The sequence below is a fragment of the Macaca thibetana genome, chromosome 11 (assembly GCF_024542745.1).
Source record: "Macaca thibetana thibetana isolate TM-01 chromosome 11, ASM2454274v1, whole genome shotgun sequence".
Taxonomy (NCBI): domain Eukaryota; kingdom Metazoa; phylum Chordata; class Mammalia; order Primates; family Cercopithecidae; genus Macaca; species Macaca thibetana.
In genome coordinates, this window is record NC_065588.1 from 39,610,494 (window position 1) to 39,625,469 (window position 14,976).

Here is a 14,976-nt window from a genome sequence, read left to right on the forward strand (position 1 = left end):
TTCAGTGACAGCTAATCAAGTATGACCATGCACTCATGCCAGTCTATGAATTAGTTACCAGACTGAGAGAAGATAACACAACTTGAGAGTAAGCATTTCGAAATTTTTGTAAGATTTTTACAGATAAATTTTATGTCTAAGCAAATAATTTAAAAATTGTCTTATGTTTATTTTTAATTGCGGCAAAACACGCATAACATAAAATTTACCATCTTAGCCATGTTTAAGTATATAGTTCAATAGTGTTGTATATATTCATTGTCATGCAACCAATCTCCAGAACTTTTCCATCTTGTAAAACTGAAGCGCTATGCTCATTAAGCGATAACTCCCATTTTGTCCTCCCTGCTATCTCCTGGTAACCACCATTCTACTTTCTGTTTCTATGAATTTGACTACTCCAGATACTTCATATAATTGAAATCCTATAGTACTAGTCTTCATGTGACTGGCTTATTTCACTTAGCATAATATGCCCAAGCTTCATCCATGTGTCAGAACTTCATTTTTAAAAATGAATAATATTCCATTGTATGTTGTCTCAGTCCATTTTGTGATGCTATATAAGAATATCCAAGATTGGATAATTTATAAATAACAGAAATTCATTTCCCACAGGTCTGAGATCTGGGAAATCTAAGGTCAAGGTACAGGCAGGTTTGGCGTCTGATGAGGCCATTCTCTTCTTCCAAGATAGCACCTTGCACATTGCATCCTCTGGAAGGACAGAATGCTGGATCCTCACAGGGCACAATGCAGAAGGACCGAGACAGCTCACTCCTGAAGGCTCTTTTATGAGGCACTAAACCCACCCAGGAAGGAAGAGCCTTTATGCCCTAGTATTATCAAACAGGCCCCATCTCCCAATACTGTTACATGGGCAATTAAATTTCAATATGAGTTTGGGAGGGGGCAAACATTCAAACCATAGTATATGCATTTACCACATTTTATTTTATTTATCCTTTTATCCATCAATGGGCACTGGGTTGCTTTCATCTTTTTTTTTTTTTTTTTTTTTTTTTTTTTGAGATAGAGTCCCTCTCTGTCACCCAGGTTGAAGTGCAGTGGCATGATCACAGCTTACTGCAACCTCCACCTCCCACGTTCATGTGATTCTCCTACCTCAGCCTCCTGAGTAGCTGGGACTACAGGTGCACACCACCACACCCAGCTAATTTTTGTACTTTTAGTAGAGACAGGGTTTTGCCATGTTGGCCAGGATGGTCTCAAACCCCTGCTTTCACCTTTAGATATTGTGAATAATGCTGCTATGAGCATGAGTGCACAAATATCTCTTTGAGATCTTGCTTTCAAATATTTGGGTATATATCCAGAAGTAGAATAGCTAAATCATATGATAATTCAATTACTAATTTTGTGAGGAATGGCTGTTTCCCATAGAAAAATTTGGCTTATATTTTGAATGTTTTTTCCATTTTATTTTCCTAGTCAATAATTTTATTACTTTGTACAAAAGTATCAATTTATAATCAGAAATTTTAGAAAAGAACGAAGACAATCTGTTACTACAGATAATTTGCAAAGTAGTTCCCTAGATTATTCTCATTAACACACAAACACAGCTCTTATTTCTCTCACTTTCAGAAAACAATAGCAACAACAAAATCTTTCTTATATCTCACTGCCCTTACCAGTTACTGCCCAGCTTCTCCTTGAAAGAGCCGGCCATGTTCATTCTTTAACTCCTTGTTTATTCTCTCATAACCCCGCCCCAGCCAGGTTTTTATATCCTATTCCTCCATGAATCTGCTCAAATTGCTAGAAATGCAAAATGCTTGTTCCCTGGTGCTGCAAAGAAATATCACTCAAACAATTTTCTCAGCAAGGCAAATTTTCCTTTCTGCAAAAACAGTGCTCCTCGCAGATGGAACAATGGCAAGAGCACATCTGGACAGGGCAGGGGCAGGAGTTCTTACTCCTGACACAGAGAACCCCTACTGCTGTGTCATTCCCCTACTGGCTAGGGTTGGACTGCACAGTCTAAGCTAATTCCGACTGGGTATTTTAAAAAGAGCAGGAGTATGAGCCGGAATGGCAGGGTGAGTAGTTTGGCAAGAAGGATGGTTAGGAACAGGTAACTAAAGATGACTTAGGTCAGAACCGGTGACCAAGAGAACAGATGTGAACTACTGTTTAGGAATGGCAGGAAAGTTCTTTACTGAAACTAGAGGCAAGGAGGCAAAGAGAGCCAGGAAGTTAAACTTTAAAATGGAGATTCAAAGAATAAGAGAGCTGAACATACTGACATACTGATTCTTTGAAGAGAAACTTGGGGTTCACTATATTTAACAATGTGTAGGACACTAATGGCCAGTTCTCATTCTCTGTCTTCCTTATCAGCAATACGTGCACAACTAATCACTTTTCTTCTTTGACATACTTTTTTTCTCTTCATTTCCAGGGCTCTTGGTTTTCTTCCTTTCTTCATAATTAATTGTTCTCATTTTCTTCTGTTGTTTCTTCTTTTTTGTGTGACAACTTAGTGTTGGAATGTTTCTCCAGGCTCACATCTCAGTTTTTTTATTCTTTTCTGTTAACAGTCACTTCTAGTCCAGATCTCTCTCTTAAATTATCTTCTTCTTTGTGACAACTTAATGTTGGAATGTCTCTCCAGGCTCATATCTTGGTTTTTTAATTCTTTACTATTAACAGTTACTTCTAGTCCAGATCTCTCTCCTAAACTCCAGACTCATATATATGCCTACTTACTTATGACTATTTACTGGAATGTCTAACAGACATTTCAAGCACAGCATATCCAAAAGAGAATTCCTGCCCTCCCAACTCAAAACCCACTTTTACTGAGTTGATCTAAGTTGTTCAGCCAAAAGCCTAGTCATCATTTCTCTTCTTCTTGTTTGAACACTCCACATCTGATACATTAGCTAGAATAAATGTTCTACTTCCTTTTAAAATGTATCAAAAATTGACCTTTCATTATCTCACTACCATCACTCTGATTTGAGCACTAGCATCCCTTACTTCTATCACTGAAATAGCTAAGTAGATGTCTGTTTCCACTCTTGTGCCTGATAGGTTAGCCTTAACACAGTTGCTAGAATGATCTCTTTTTAAACTAAGTCAAATCAGGTATGAATCCATTCAAATCCTTCATTATTTTACTTTGAGTAAATATGCAGTTCTCACAATGGCCTGTGTGAACACCAAAAATTTAAGACGGTCTCAGTTAATTTAGAAAGTCTATTTTGCCAAAGTTGAGGACATGCCCATGACATAGCCTCAGGAAGTCCTGACGACATGCACCAAAGGCGGTCAGGGCACAGCTTGTTTTTACACATTTTAGGGAGATATGAGACATCAGTCAATACATAAGAAGTACATTAGTTCTCTCCAAAAAGGCGGAGACAGCTCAAAGCAAGCCCCTCCCCACCCCCCACTGGGGACTTCTAGGTCACAGGTAAGTGAGAGACAGATGGTTGCATTCTTTTGGGTTTCTTATAAGTATTTCCAAAGGAGGCAATCAGAATATCCATCTATCTCTGTGAGCAAAGTGATGACTTGAATAGAATAGGAAGCAGGTTTGTCCTGAGACCTTCCCAGCTTGAAGGGTCCTAAGATATTTTTCTTTTACACCTGCAATGCCCTACGAAATCTTCCTTCAGCTTCTCCTTATAAGTCTCTTTCTCTCTTTACTTCACTCCAGCTAAAATGTCCTCCTTGCTCTTCTTTGAACACTCCAGGCACACTCCAGACTTAGGAGCTCAGCTATTCCCTTTCTTGGGAATTCATTTACCCCAGATATCCTCATAGCTAACCCTCTCACCTCCTTTAAGACAGCTAATTTGGTAACTTCATATAATGTCTGTCCTAACCATCATATTTTAAATTGCAATCTGCCCTCTCCTACTATAAAACTTCTAATCAGCTTTCTGCTCTATTTTTCTGATCCATGGCACCAACCAGTTTGATGGTACTATTATATTAATTATTTATAATATTCTAGTCTCCCTCTAGAACTTAAGCTACATGAGGGCAGAGATCTTGTTGAGAGACAGGACTAGCTGGATTTCCTAGGCCGACTAAGAATCCCTAAGCCTAGCTGGGAAGGTGACTGCATCCACCTTTAAACACAGGGCTTGCAACTTAGCTCACACCCAACCAATCAGGTAGTAAAGAGAGCTCACTAAAATGCTAATTAGGCAAACACAGGAGGTAAAGAAATAGCCAATCATCTATCGCCTGAGAGCACAGCAGGAGGGACAATGATCCGGATATAAACCCAGACATTCGAGCCTGCAACAGCTACCCTCTTTGGGTCCCCTCCCTTTGTATGGGAGCTCTGTTTACACTCTATTAAATCTTGCAGCTGCACTCTCTTCTGGTCCATGTTTGTTATGGCTCAAGCTGAGCTTTCACTCACCATCTACCACGGCTGTTTGCTGCCCTCTCAGACCTGCCACTGACTTCCATCCCTCCGGATCCAACACGGTGTCTGCTGTGCTCCTGATTCAGTGAGACACCCATTGCTGCTCCTGATTGGGCTAAAGGCTTGCCATTGTTCCTGCATGGCTAAGTGCCTGGGTTCATCCCAATCGAGCTGAACACTAGTCACTGGGTTCCACGGTTCTTTTCCATGACCCATGGCTTCTAATAGAGCTGTAACACTCACTGCATGGCCCAAGATTCCATTCCTTGGAATCCATGAGGCCAAGAACCCCAGGTCAGAGAAAACGAGGCTTGCCACCATCTTGCAAGCTGCCTGCCACCATTTTGGAAGTGGCCCACCACCATCTTGGGGGCTCTGGGAGCAAGGACCCCCAGTAACATTGTTTTGTTAACTCATGTATCCTACAGCAACAGAAGAAAATGAGAAATAGTGTACCTAAAATAGTGCCTGACATAGTAGGCCCTTGATAAATCTTTGCTGATTGAATGAATCCTATAGCCAAGCTTATAGCAGTAAAAATGTTTTGTGCTCTCCATTAGAAAAAGTCATTCAATATAAGAAAGCCATATTAGAAGTGGAAAAAAAAAATCATAATGTGCTGTGTGCATGTGCATTTTGTAAGCATCTTGCATGAACAATTTAAGTAATCCTTACTCTTTTTAAAAAATAATTTGAGAGACTAGGGCATGAAAATATTATAATATTATACTATTCACCGTGTAGTAAAATTAAGTCATTATCAGAAGGGTTCACCATGTCTTCACACAAATTGATTTACTAGCAAAAGTGTTCAGCACACAGACTCATTAGATAGTCACAAGATAAACAGAATAAAGAAGAATGTTAAGGCAAAATTATAGAATATTTGTTTCAAATGTCCCTTCAATAAAAGATTTATTTAATACTGAATACAGCTAAATATACAGGGGTTCACTGTGTTTTATTAATTTTAAAAAGAGAATTTATATCTATTATAATCCACATGATGCTACCCCAAATACCACCTTTGCTTTTAATTTGTATTGGCTCTAAAGTAAATCTTAGCATTTCATCACATTTACCTTGAATCTCAATAAATCCATGCCTATCCTACCATCGCAATGGGAAAATATTCAAATGGCTAATAAGCACATGAAAAAATGCACAAGGTTGATAATAATCATGGAAATACAAGTTAAAACCACAATGAGATTCCATTTTATACCTAGTAGAATGGCCAAATATTTTTAAAAGACTAACAGTATCAAAAGTCGGCAAGAAATACAGAGTAATTGGAACTTTCCTCCATTGCTGGGGGGAGTCTAAAATGGTGCACATACTTCAGAAAATTGTTTGGCACTTTCTTATGATGTTAAACATACGCTTACCCTATCATCCAGCAATTCGATGCCAAGAGAAGAACAAACATATGTCTACAAGAAGACTTGTATAGGGACGTTCATGGCAGTTTTATTCATAATAATCAAACACCAGAAATGATTCAATATCTATTGACAGGAGAATTGATAAATTACAGTACATCTGTATAGCTGAATTATATTGTGGTATAAAGGAATGAACTGCTAATGCACACGATAATATGGATGAAGTTTAAAAATATGTTGAACAAAAGACGCCTGTTCCATTCCACTCCTTCAAAACAGAGGACGCTCTTTTCTGACAAGAACAAGAAAAAACGAATCTCTGGAAATAAAAATCAGAAAAGGAGTTTTCTCTGGAAGGAAGGAAAGTTGTCTCGAAAGAGGCACAACTGAATTTTTGTTGTTGTTGGTTTATTTATTTATTTATTTATTTATTTATTTTTTTGAGAGGAAGTCTCACTCTTGTCCCCTAGTAGTGCAATGGCATGATCTCGGCTCACTGCAACCTCCGCCTCCCAGGTACAAGTGATTCTCCTGAATCAGTCTCCTGAGTAGCTGGGATTACAGGTAGCTGCCTGCCATCATGTCTGGCTAATTTTTGTATTTTTTGTAGAGACAGGGTTTCGCCATGTTGGCCCGGTTGGTCTTGAACTCTTGATCTCAGGTGATCTGCCTGCCTTGGTCCCCCAAAGTGCTGGGATTACAGGCCTGAGTCACCGCACCCAGCCACAACTGAACTTTTTAAAGTGATAGAAATTTTTATTGGGATGTTGGCTATATGTGCATCTACATTTGTTAAAATTCATCAAATTGCATACCTAAGATCTATGCATTATACTTATATATACCTTAATTTCAAAAAATCATGTTTATGCCCTAACTGGATTTAGAATATTAATAAATTAGCTATAAATAGTATATCTCTTAATATTTGTAAATATATCAATTACTACTTTTGCCACAGGCAATCAATCCTGAAGGTTCATGGCATACAGTAACTTGAAAAGTTGCTGAGGAACAGAGGAAGGTGCCAGTCCTGGATTTTAATCAGGTGAACATCTTCAAATTTGCCAATATCAGCAGCCCAGCATTCATACTTCGAAAAGATTTTTTTTCCTCTGCTCAGCCTCAGGTAGTTACTCTCATAAATGCCACCTTTTACTCAAAAAGCTATCTACTAATACTAGTCACAGGAACTGAGAAAAAAGTAAAGTCCTTTAAATAATTCTTATCCAACAAATAGAAATGTTATATAAAGATCAAATTTTAAAATTCAAAGCCAGCTGAACTGAAAAAGCCCACTAGAACATTCATCCTAAAATTGAAAAAAGGTTATTAGTGTGTTAGATGATTTCAATGAGTACTTCAGCTGCTACAAAATTTGAAGTTCCAAATAAAATATTAGTAACCAATTAATTTGTGATGTGAGCAATATTCATAGGAAACACACATCTTTTGATGCAAGTGACTCAAGAGAAAAGCAATAGCTAGTATAAATATTTCAATGAAGCAAGAGGTGGTAAAGGCACAAGTTCAGCTACTGAACTGACCTTATTTTTAAGAAGTTTATCTTTTTTGGCTAATGTGAAGATAACAAAGAGGCAGAATTAGCCAATCCATTGCCAAAGAAGTGTTCCTTTTACACTGAGGGAGCTCAGAGATGCTGACAGACTAAACACTTAATGTAGTCAACACTGGCCACTGAGGTCCTGGAGCACAAAGTACACTCTGACTTCATCCTCTCACAAGACACTTTTCATTATCATGGTAAGCGTTATCATTCAACATCATGTTTACAGTTTTAAATAAGTTCATGACTGTTGGAATAATAAAGACGCAGCACAGTAGGTGGTTGATTTTAGCAGTATAATGTATCCTGATACACTTAGAAACAGTAAAGTCTAAAGAAGCCACTTAAAACTTTCAATTGTATTAACTGAGTTTCAAGGGAGAAAACATGAAATGGAAACATCCCTGAATTTGTAGAATTTGCCAAAATATTAGGACTGTTATATCTGTCCTCAATTTTAATAACAATGCTATAATATACATAGATAACTATATATCCATGTAATTATTTATATGCTAACTATATAAAACTTTAATATTCATCTGCCATAGCTTAGAAATAGGGTACAATTAAAAATTTAATTCAGTTGACAATGTACTATATCAAACATGGCAATAATAATTCAACTAGCTGAAGAAAAGTTGACAGCAAATAACAAACAGGGTGCGAAAATGCAGAGCAATCACATCCTTGGATAATATCTTTATACAAGACTCACCCTTCAAGAAAACCTACCATTCCAGGACCACAGTCTGTTCCATCTGCTGGTGGCACATGTTGAGTGAAACAGCCTTTGTGAAGCTTTTCAGCACTTGTGCACCACAGATGCATGCATATATTCTCCTGAGTAACAAAAGGCAGGCAAGCCAGTGTAAGGATAACACTACAACACTGGTTCAATTCAGTACTACACGTTAGTTTATAAATTGATCTATTTCCTGGTTCTATGGTAGAAGCTGAAACTAATCAGCAAATTGTTTTACTAAGTAAGTTCTAGTCATTAATTTTCTTCTAAATACATAAAATTGTGACATTTTCTTTAAAACATTTTTTTTAAAACTTTATTCATACATAGAATAGGAGTTATAAATTGGAGTGGAAATTTTCAAAATTATTTGAGATAGTTTTCTCTCTTTGCAAGATATTTTTCTAAAGAACTTTTTATTGTTAAATGTTATTCATAAGAAGTTGCCAGAAGCCGCTTTCGATACAATGGTAGAATGTATGAATAATCTGCATTGAAATAATGTATAATGTATACTGAAGTTTCCTATTTTGCGAATATAATGCATACTTTCAACATTTGAACAAAGGGCTCTGAAGTTTTCAAAAGAAACAAAAGTCCACAGAGGGTCATATGAGCTATACCCAATATGATTCATTTCTTTTTTTGAATTTAAATTCAGAATTTATTTAGTGTCTAAATCAGATTGGAAAGAAATGTATCTTTTATAATGATATTTTAAGGTAAATCTTCCCCACGTCACCGTGAATGTTTAAAGGCTTATTGAAATTTAAGGTTTTAGGAAGAATAGTCACTATGTGAAATGAGCTTTGCCTGTCCTGCATTCTCTAATTAATCCATTCATTCAACATTCAATAAGTATTTATTTTGTGGCATGTACTGTGTGACAAATCCTAAACTGGACCCTCGGAATAGACATAGATATTTATTTTAATGACTGAGTAAGTCAACATTCCTGGTCCAATGATCCTCACAACCTAGTAGGTAGGGAAGCAATTAGGCAAAAATATATAGGGAATAAGGAAAACTGAATGAGTACTCCACATGGAAAAGTAAAGCATGGATTCACCAAAGTAGTGACATTTATTCCAAACTAAATCCTAAATTTACATTCATATAAAAGAAAATCATAATTATAGATCCAATAAAAGTGTTAGGATCGACTATTTCAATGAAAAAAGTATCTCGTCTATGAAAAATCCTCAAAATATTATAAAATAATAGCTCAATGAAAACTAAACAATATGCTCCAAATTTAATTCTTTTGGATTCAAATATATGTAAAGGAAAATGCACTCTATTAGTTAGATTCCTGGTGCCTTTAAAACAATTCAGATTCAAAACACCTATATTTTCTCCTTAAACTCGAAATAATATCATTTGAAAATTAATATTTCAATGCTTTTAATTTTCAAATTATATAACTTCCCTATTTTCTAAATGAGAATACTGCATAGGGATTTGTGAGAGTTAACAAAGATAAGTTTTAAGTACCCCAAACAGTACCTGACACATAATAAGTAGTCAATAAGTTTTAATTTTCCTTTTCTTAACCTCTTTTTGACGAATACTAAATTATCAGACTTAAAAGCTATATTTAGTTCAAGAGAATAAACACATTTTGAAATAAATTCTAAGCATAACTTTATGGTAGTTTTCAAACAAAATAAAGGAATTATCTTTTCTTACTATATGGGGACACATTTGTGACCCAGGACCAAACGCAAGTTCACACTGCTTGTTTCCATCATATCGTGATCCAGGAAGTTCTGAAGGCAGATTATATATTTCTTCATCTGGTTTGTCAAGAAGACATTCCCCGTAGCCAGTACTGTACCAATGACAGAAAATAAAATATTACTAATACAATGGATGCATTCCAGTATGATTCTCTATCACATTTTCTGTAGTTCTTTACTTTCAAAGAGAATATCAGTATTTATTCATAACTTAAACCAACTCACATCACTATCAGTATAGCAATGTTCCTACACATAAGGATGACCTCACAGCTTAAAAAGGACCTTTAATATGTTTGCACTTCATCCCCACAACCACCTTGAAGGTGGCAATTTTAAAAAATGATAAGCAATAAACAGAAATTCATCAGAACATTATTTATGAAACATACATCCATATCACACTTTTGGTCTACTTTGCTATCCAATAGTAATGCCTCAAGTGTAATGACTAACTGTTAAAATGTTGGAAAATAAATTTTAAAATCACTTGAGAAAGTATATTCCTAGTCCTAAACAACAACAACAAAGAAGCTTCAAAAAGTTGTATGCTGTCTCCACCTCAAGAGGTCTTTCGAGGAGGGAATATAGCAGAATCGATCACTGGTTTTGGGAGCTTATATTTTGGTTCCATCAATTCCCAAGATGCATGGCCATGGACAAATCTTTTAATCTCCCTATCTCCCTGAACCACAGTCTCCTCATCTGTAAATTGACAGTGGTAATATATTTTTAGCATGCTATCAGAATACATGATAGGTTTGAATGACTTAGGCAAAAGCATGAGAAACATATATATTACTCCTAATTTACCACGCAATGTCCAGTATGCAGAAAACTCTGTGGAAATATACAGCTATTCCAATTGGGCTAAGAGCAACAATTTGACCCACTGCAATAATTAAAATAAATCATTTTTTGAAAAATTTTACTGGCTAAAAGGAAAAATATAAATTTTCCAATTAAATGAACATGTAACCTTAAAAATTTCCTGGGGGGCGGAGCAAGATGGCCTAAAAGGAACAGCTCTAGTCTCCAACTCCCAGCGCGAACGACACAGAAGACCGGTGATTTCTGCATTTTCAACTGAGGTACTGGGTTCATCTCACTAGGGAGAGCCGGACAATCAGTGCTGGTCAACTGCTGCAGCCCAACCAGCGAGAGCTGAAGCAGGGCGAGGCATCGCCTCACCTGGGAAGCACAATGGGGAAGGGAATCCCTTTTCCTAGCCAGGGGAACTGAGACACACAACACCTGGAAAATCGGGTAACTCCCACCCCAATATTGCCCTTTAAGCAAACGGGCACACCAGGAGATTATATCCCAAACCTGGCCGGGGGGGGGTCCCACGCCCACGGAGCCTCCCTCACTGCTAGCACAGCAGTCTGCGATCTAACCATAAGGCAGCATACAGGCTGGGGGAGGGGTGCCCGCCATTGCTGAGGCTTAAGTAGGTAAACAAAGCCCCTGGGAAGCTCCAACTGGGTGGAGCTCACAGCACCTCAAGGAAACCTGCCTGTCTCTGTAGACTCCACCTCTGGGGATAGGGCACAGCTAAACAACAACAACAACAAAAAAGCAGCAGAAACCTCTGCAGACGCAAACGACTCTGTCTAACAGCTTTGAAGAGAGCAGTGGATCTCCCAACACGGAGGTTGAGATCTGAGAAGGGACAGACTGCCTGCTCAAGTGGGTCCCTGACCCCTGAGTAGCCTAACTGGGAGACATCCCCCACTAGGGGCAGTCTGACACCCCACACCTCACAGGGTGGAGTACACCACTGAGAGGAAGCTTCCAAAGCAAGAATCAGACAGGTACACTCGCTGTTCAGCAATATTCTATCTTCTGCAGCCTCTGCTGCTGATACCCAGGCAAACAGGGTCTGGAGTGGACCTCAAGCAATCTCCAGCAGACCTACAGCTGGGGGTCCTGACTGTTAGAAGGAAAACTATCAAACAGGAAGGACACCTACACCAAAACCCCATCATTACATCACCATCATCAAAGACCAGAGGCAGATAAAACCACAAATATGAAGAAAAAGCAGGGCAGAAAAGCCAGAAATTCAAAAAATAAGAGCACATCTCCCCCGGCAAAGGAGCGCAGCTCATCACCAGCAACGGATCAAAGCTGGACGGAGAATGACTTTGACGAGATGAGAGAAGAAGGCTTCAGTTCATCAAACTTCTCAGAGCTAAAGGAGGAATTACGTACCCAGCACAAAGAAACTAAAAATCTTGAAAAAAAAGTGGAAGAATTGATAGCTAGAGTAATTAATGCAGAGAAGGTCATAAACGAAATGAAAGAGATGAAAACCATGACACGAGAAATACGTGACAAATGCACAAGCTTCAGTAACCGTCTCGATCAACTGGAAGAAAGAGTATCAGCGATTGAGGATCAAATGAATGAAATGAAGCGAGAAGAGAAACCAAAAGAAAAAAGAAGGAAAAGAAATGAACAAAGCCTGCAAGAAGTATGGGATTATGTAAAAAGACCAAATCTACGTCTGATTGGGGTGCCTGAAAGTGAGGGGGAAAATGGAACCAAGTTGGAAAACACTCGCAGGATATCATCCAGGAGAACTTCCCCAACCTAGTAGGGCAGGCCAACATTCAGATTCAGGAAATACAGAGAATGCCACAAAGATACTCCTCGAGAAGAGCAACTCCAAGACACACAATTGCCAGATTCACCAAAGTTGAAATGAAGGAAAAAATCTTAAGGGCAGCCAGAAAGAAAGGTCGGGTTACCCACAAAGGGAAGCCCATCAGACTAACAGCAGATCTCTCGGCAGAAACTCTACAAGCCAGAAGAGAGTGGGGGGCAATATTCAACATTCTTAAAGAAAAGAATTTTAAACCCAGAATTTCATATCCAGCCAAACTAAGTTTCATAAGTGAAGGAGAAATAAAATCCTTTACAGATAAGCAAATGCTTAGAGATTTTGTCACCACTAGGCCTGCCTTACAAGAGACCCTGAAGGAAGCACTCAACATGGAAAGGAACCACCGGTACCAGCCATTGCAAAAACATGCCAAAATGTAAAGACCATCGAGGCTAGGAAGAAACTGCATCAACTAACGAGCAAAATAACCAGTTAATATCATAATGGCGGGATCAAGTTCACACATAACAATCTTAACCTTAAATGTAAATGGACTAAATGCTCCAATTAAAAGACACAGACTGGCAAACTGGATAAAGAGTCAAGACCCATCAGTCTGCTGTATTCAGGAGACCCATCTCACATGCAGACACACGCATAGGCTCAAAATAAAGGGATGGAGGAAGATCTACCAAGGAAATGGAGAACAAAAAAAAGCAGGGGTTGCAATACTAGTCTCTGATAAAACAGACTTTAAACCATCAAAGATCAAAAGAGACAAAGAAGGCCATTACATAATGGTAAAGGGATCAATTCAACAGGAAGAGCTAACTATCCTAAATATATATGCACCCAATACAGGAGCACCCAGATTCATAAAGCAAGTCCTTAGAGACTTACAAAGAGACTTAGACTCCCATACAATAATAATGGGAGACTTCAACACTCCACTGTCAACATTAGACAGATCAACGAGACAGAAAGTTAACAAGGATATCCAGGAATTGAACTCATCTCTGCAGCAAGCAGACCTAATAGACATCTATAGAACTCTCCAGCCCAAATCAACAGAATATACATTCTTCTCAGCACCACATTGCACTTATTCCAAAATTGACCACATAATTGGCAGTAAAGCACTCCTCAGCAAATGTACAAGAACAGAAATTATAACAAACTGTCTCTCAGACCACAGTGCAATCAAACTAGAACTCAGGACTAAGAAACTCAATCAAAACCGCTCAACTACATGGAAACTGAACAACCTACTCCTGAATCACTACTGGGTACATAACGAAATGAAGGCAGAAATAAAGATGTTCTTTGAAACCAATGAGAACAAAGATACAACATACCAGAATCTCTGGGACACATTTAAAGCAGTGTGTGGAGGGAAATTTATAGCACTAAATGCCCACAAGAGAAAGCAGGAAAGATCTAAAATTGACACTCTAACATCACAATTAAAAGAACTAGAGAAGCAAGAGCAAACACATTCAAAAGCTAGCAGAAGGCAAGAAGTAACTAAGATCAGAGCAGAAATGAAGGAGATAGAGACACAAAAAACCCTCCAAAAAATCAATGAATCCAGGAGTTGGTTTTTTGAAAAGATCAACAAAATTGACAGACCGCTAGCAAGACTAATAAAGAAGAAAAGAGAGAAGAATCAAATAGACGCAATAAAAAATGATAAAGGGGATATCACCACCGACCCCACAGATATACAAACTACCATCAGAGAATACTATAAACACCTCTACGCAAATAAACTAGAAAATCTAGAAGAAATGGATAATTTCCTGGACACTTACACTCTTCCAAGCCTAAACCAGCAAGAAGTTGAATCCCTGAATAGACCAATAGCAGGCTCTGAAATTGAGGAAATAATTAATAGCCTACCAATGAAAAAAAGTCCAGGACCAGATGGATTCACAGCTGAATTCTACCAGAGGTACAAGGAGGAGCTGGCACCATTCCTTCTGAAACTATTCCAATCAATAGAAAAAGAGGGAATCCTCCCTAACTCATTTTAGGAGGCCAACATCATCCTGATACCAAAAGCCTGGCAGAGACACAACAAAAAAAAGAGAATTTTAGACCAATATCCCTGATGAACATCGATGCAAAAATCCTCAATAAAATACTGGCAAACCGGATTCAGCAGCACATCCAAAAACTTATCCACTATGATCAAGTGGGCTTCATCCCTGGGATGCAAGGCTGGTTCAACATTCGCAAATCAATAAACATAATACAGCATATAAACAGAACCAAAGACAAGAACCACATGATTATCTCAATAGATGCAGAAAAGGCTTTTGACAAAATTCAACAGCCCTTCATACTAAAAACGCTCAATAAATTCGGTATTGATGGAACATACCTCAAAATAATAAGAGCTATTTATGACAAACCCACAGCCAATATCATACTGAATGGGCAAAAACTGGAAAAATTCCCTTTGAAAACTGGCACAAGACAGGGATGTCCCCTCTCACCACTCCTACTCAACATAGTGTTG

The 14,976-nt window shown here is 38.0% G+C and overlaps 1 protein-coding gene across 1 annotated transcript in view; it reads right to left on the reverse strand.

Moving 5' to 3' along the window:
• Positions 1-14,976, reverse strand: part of ADAMTS20 (ADAM metallopeptidase with thrombospondin type 1 motif 20) — a 209,356-nt gene that overhangs the window by 114,748 nt on the left and 79,632 nt on the right. Inside the window, 2 exon segments of the mRNA XM_050749368.1 lie at positions 8,099-8,203; positions 9,798-9,939. Of these exon segments, the coding sequence (XP_050605325.1) occupies positions 8,099-8,203; positions 9,798-9,939 (247 nt within the window).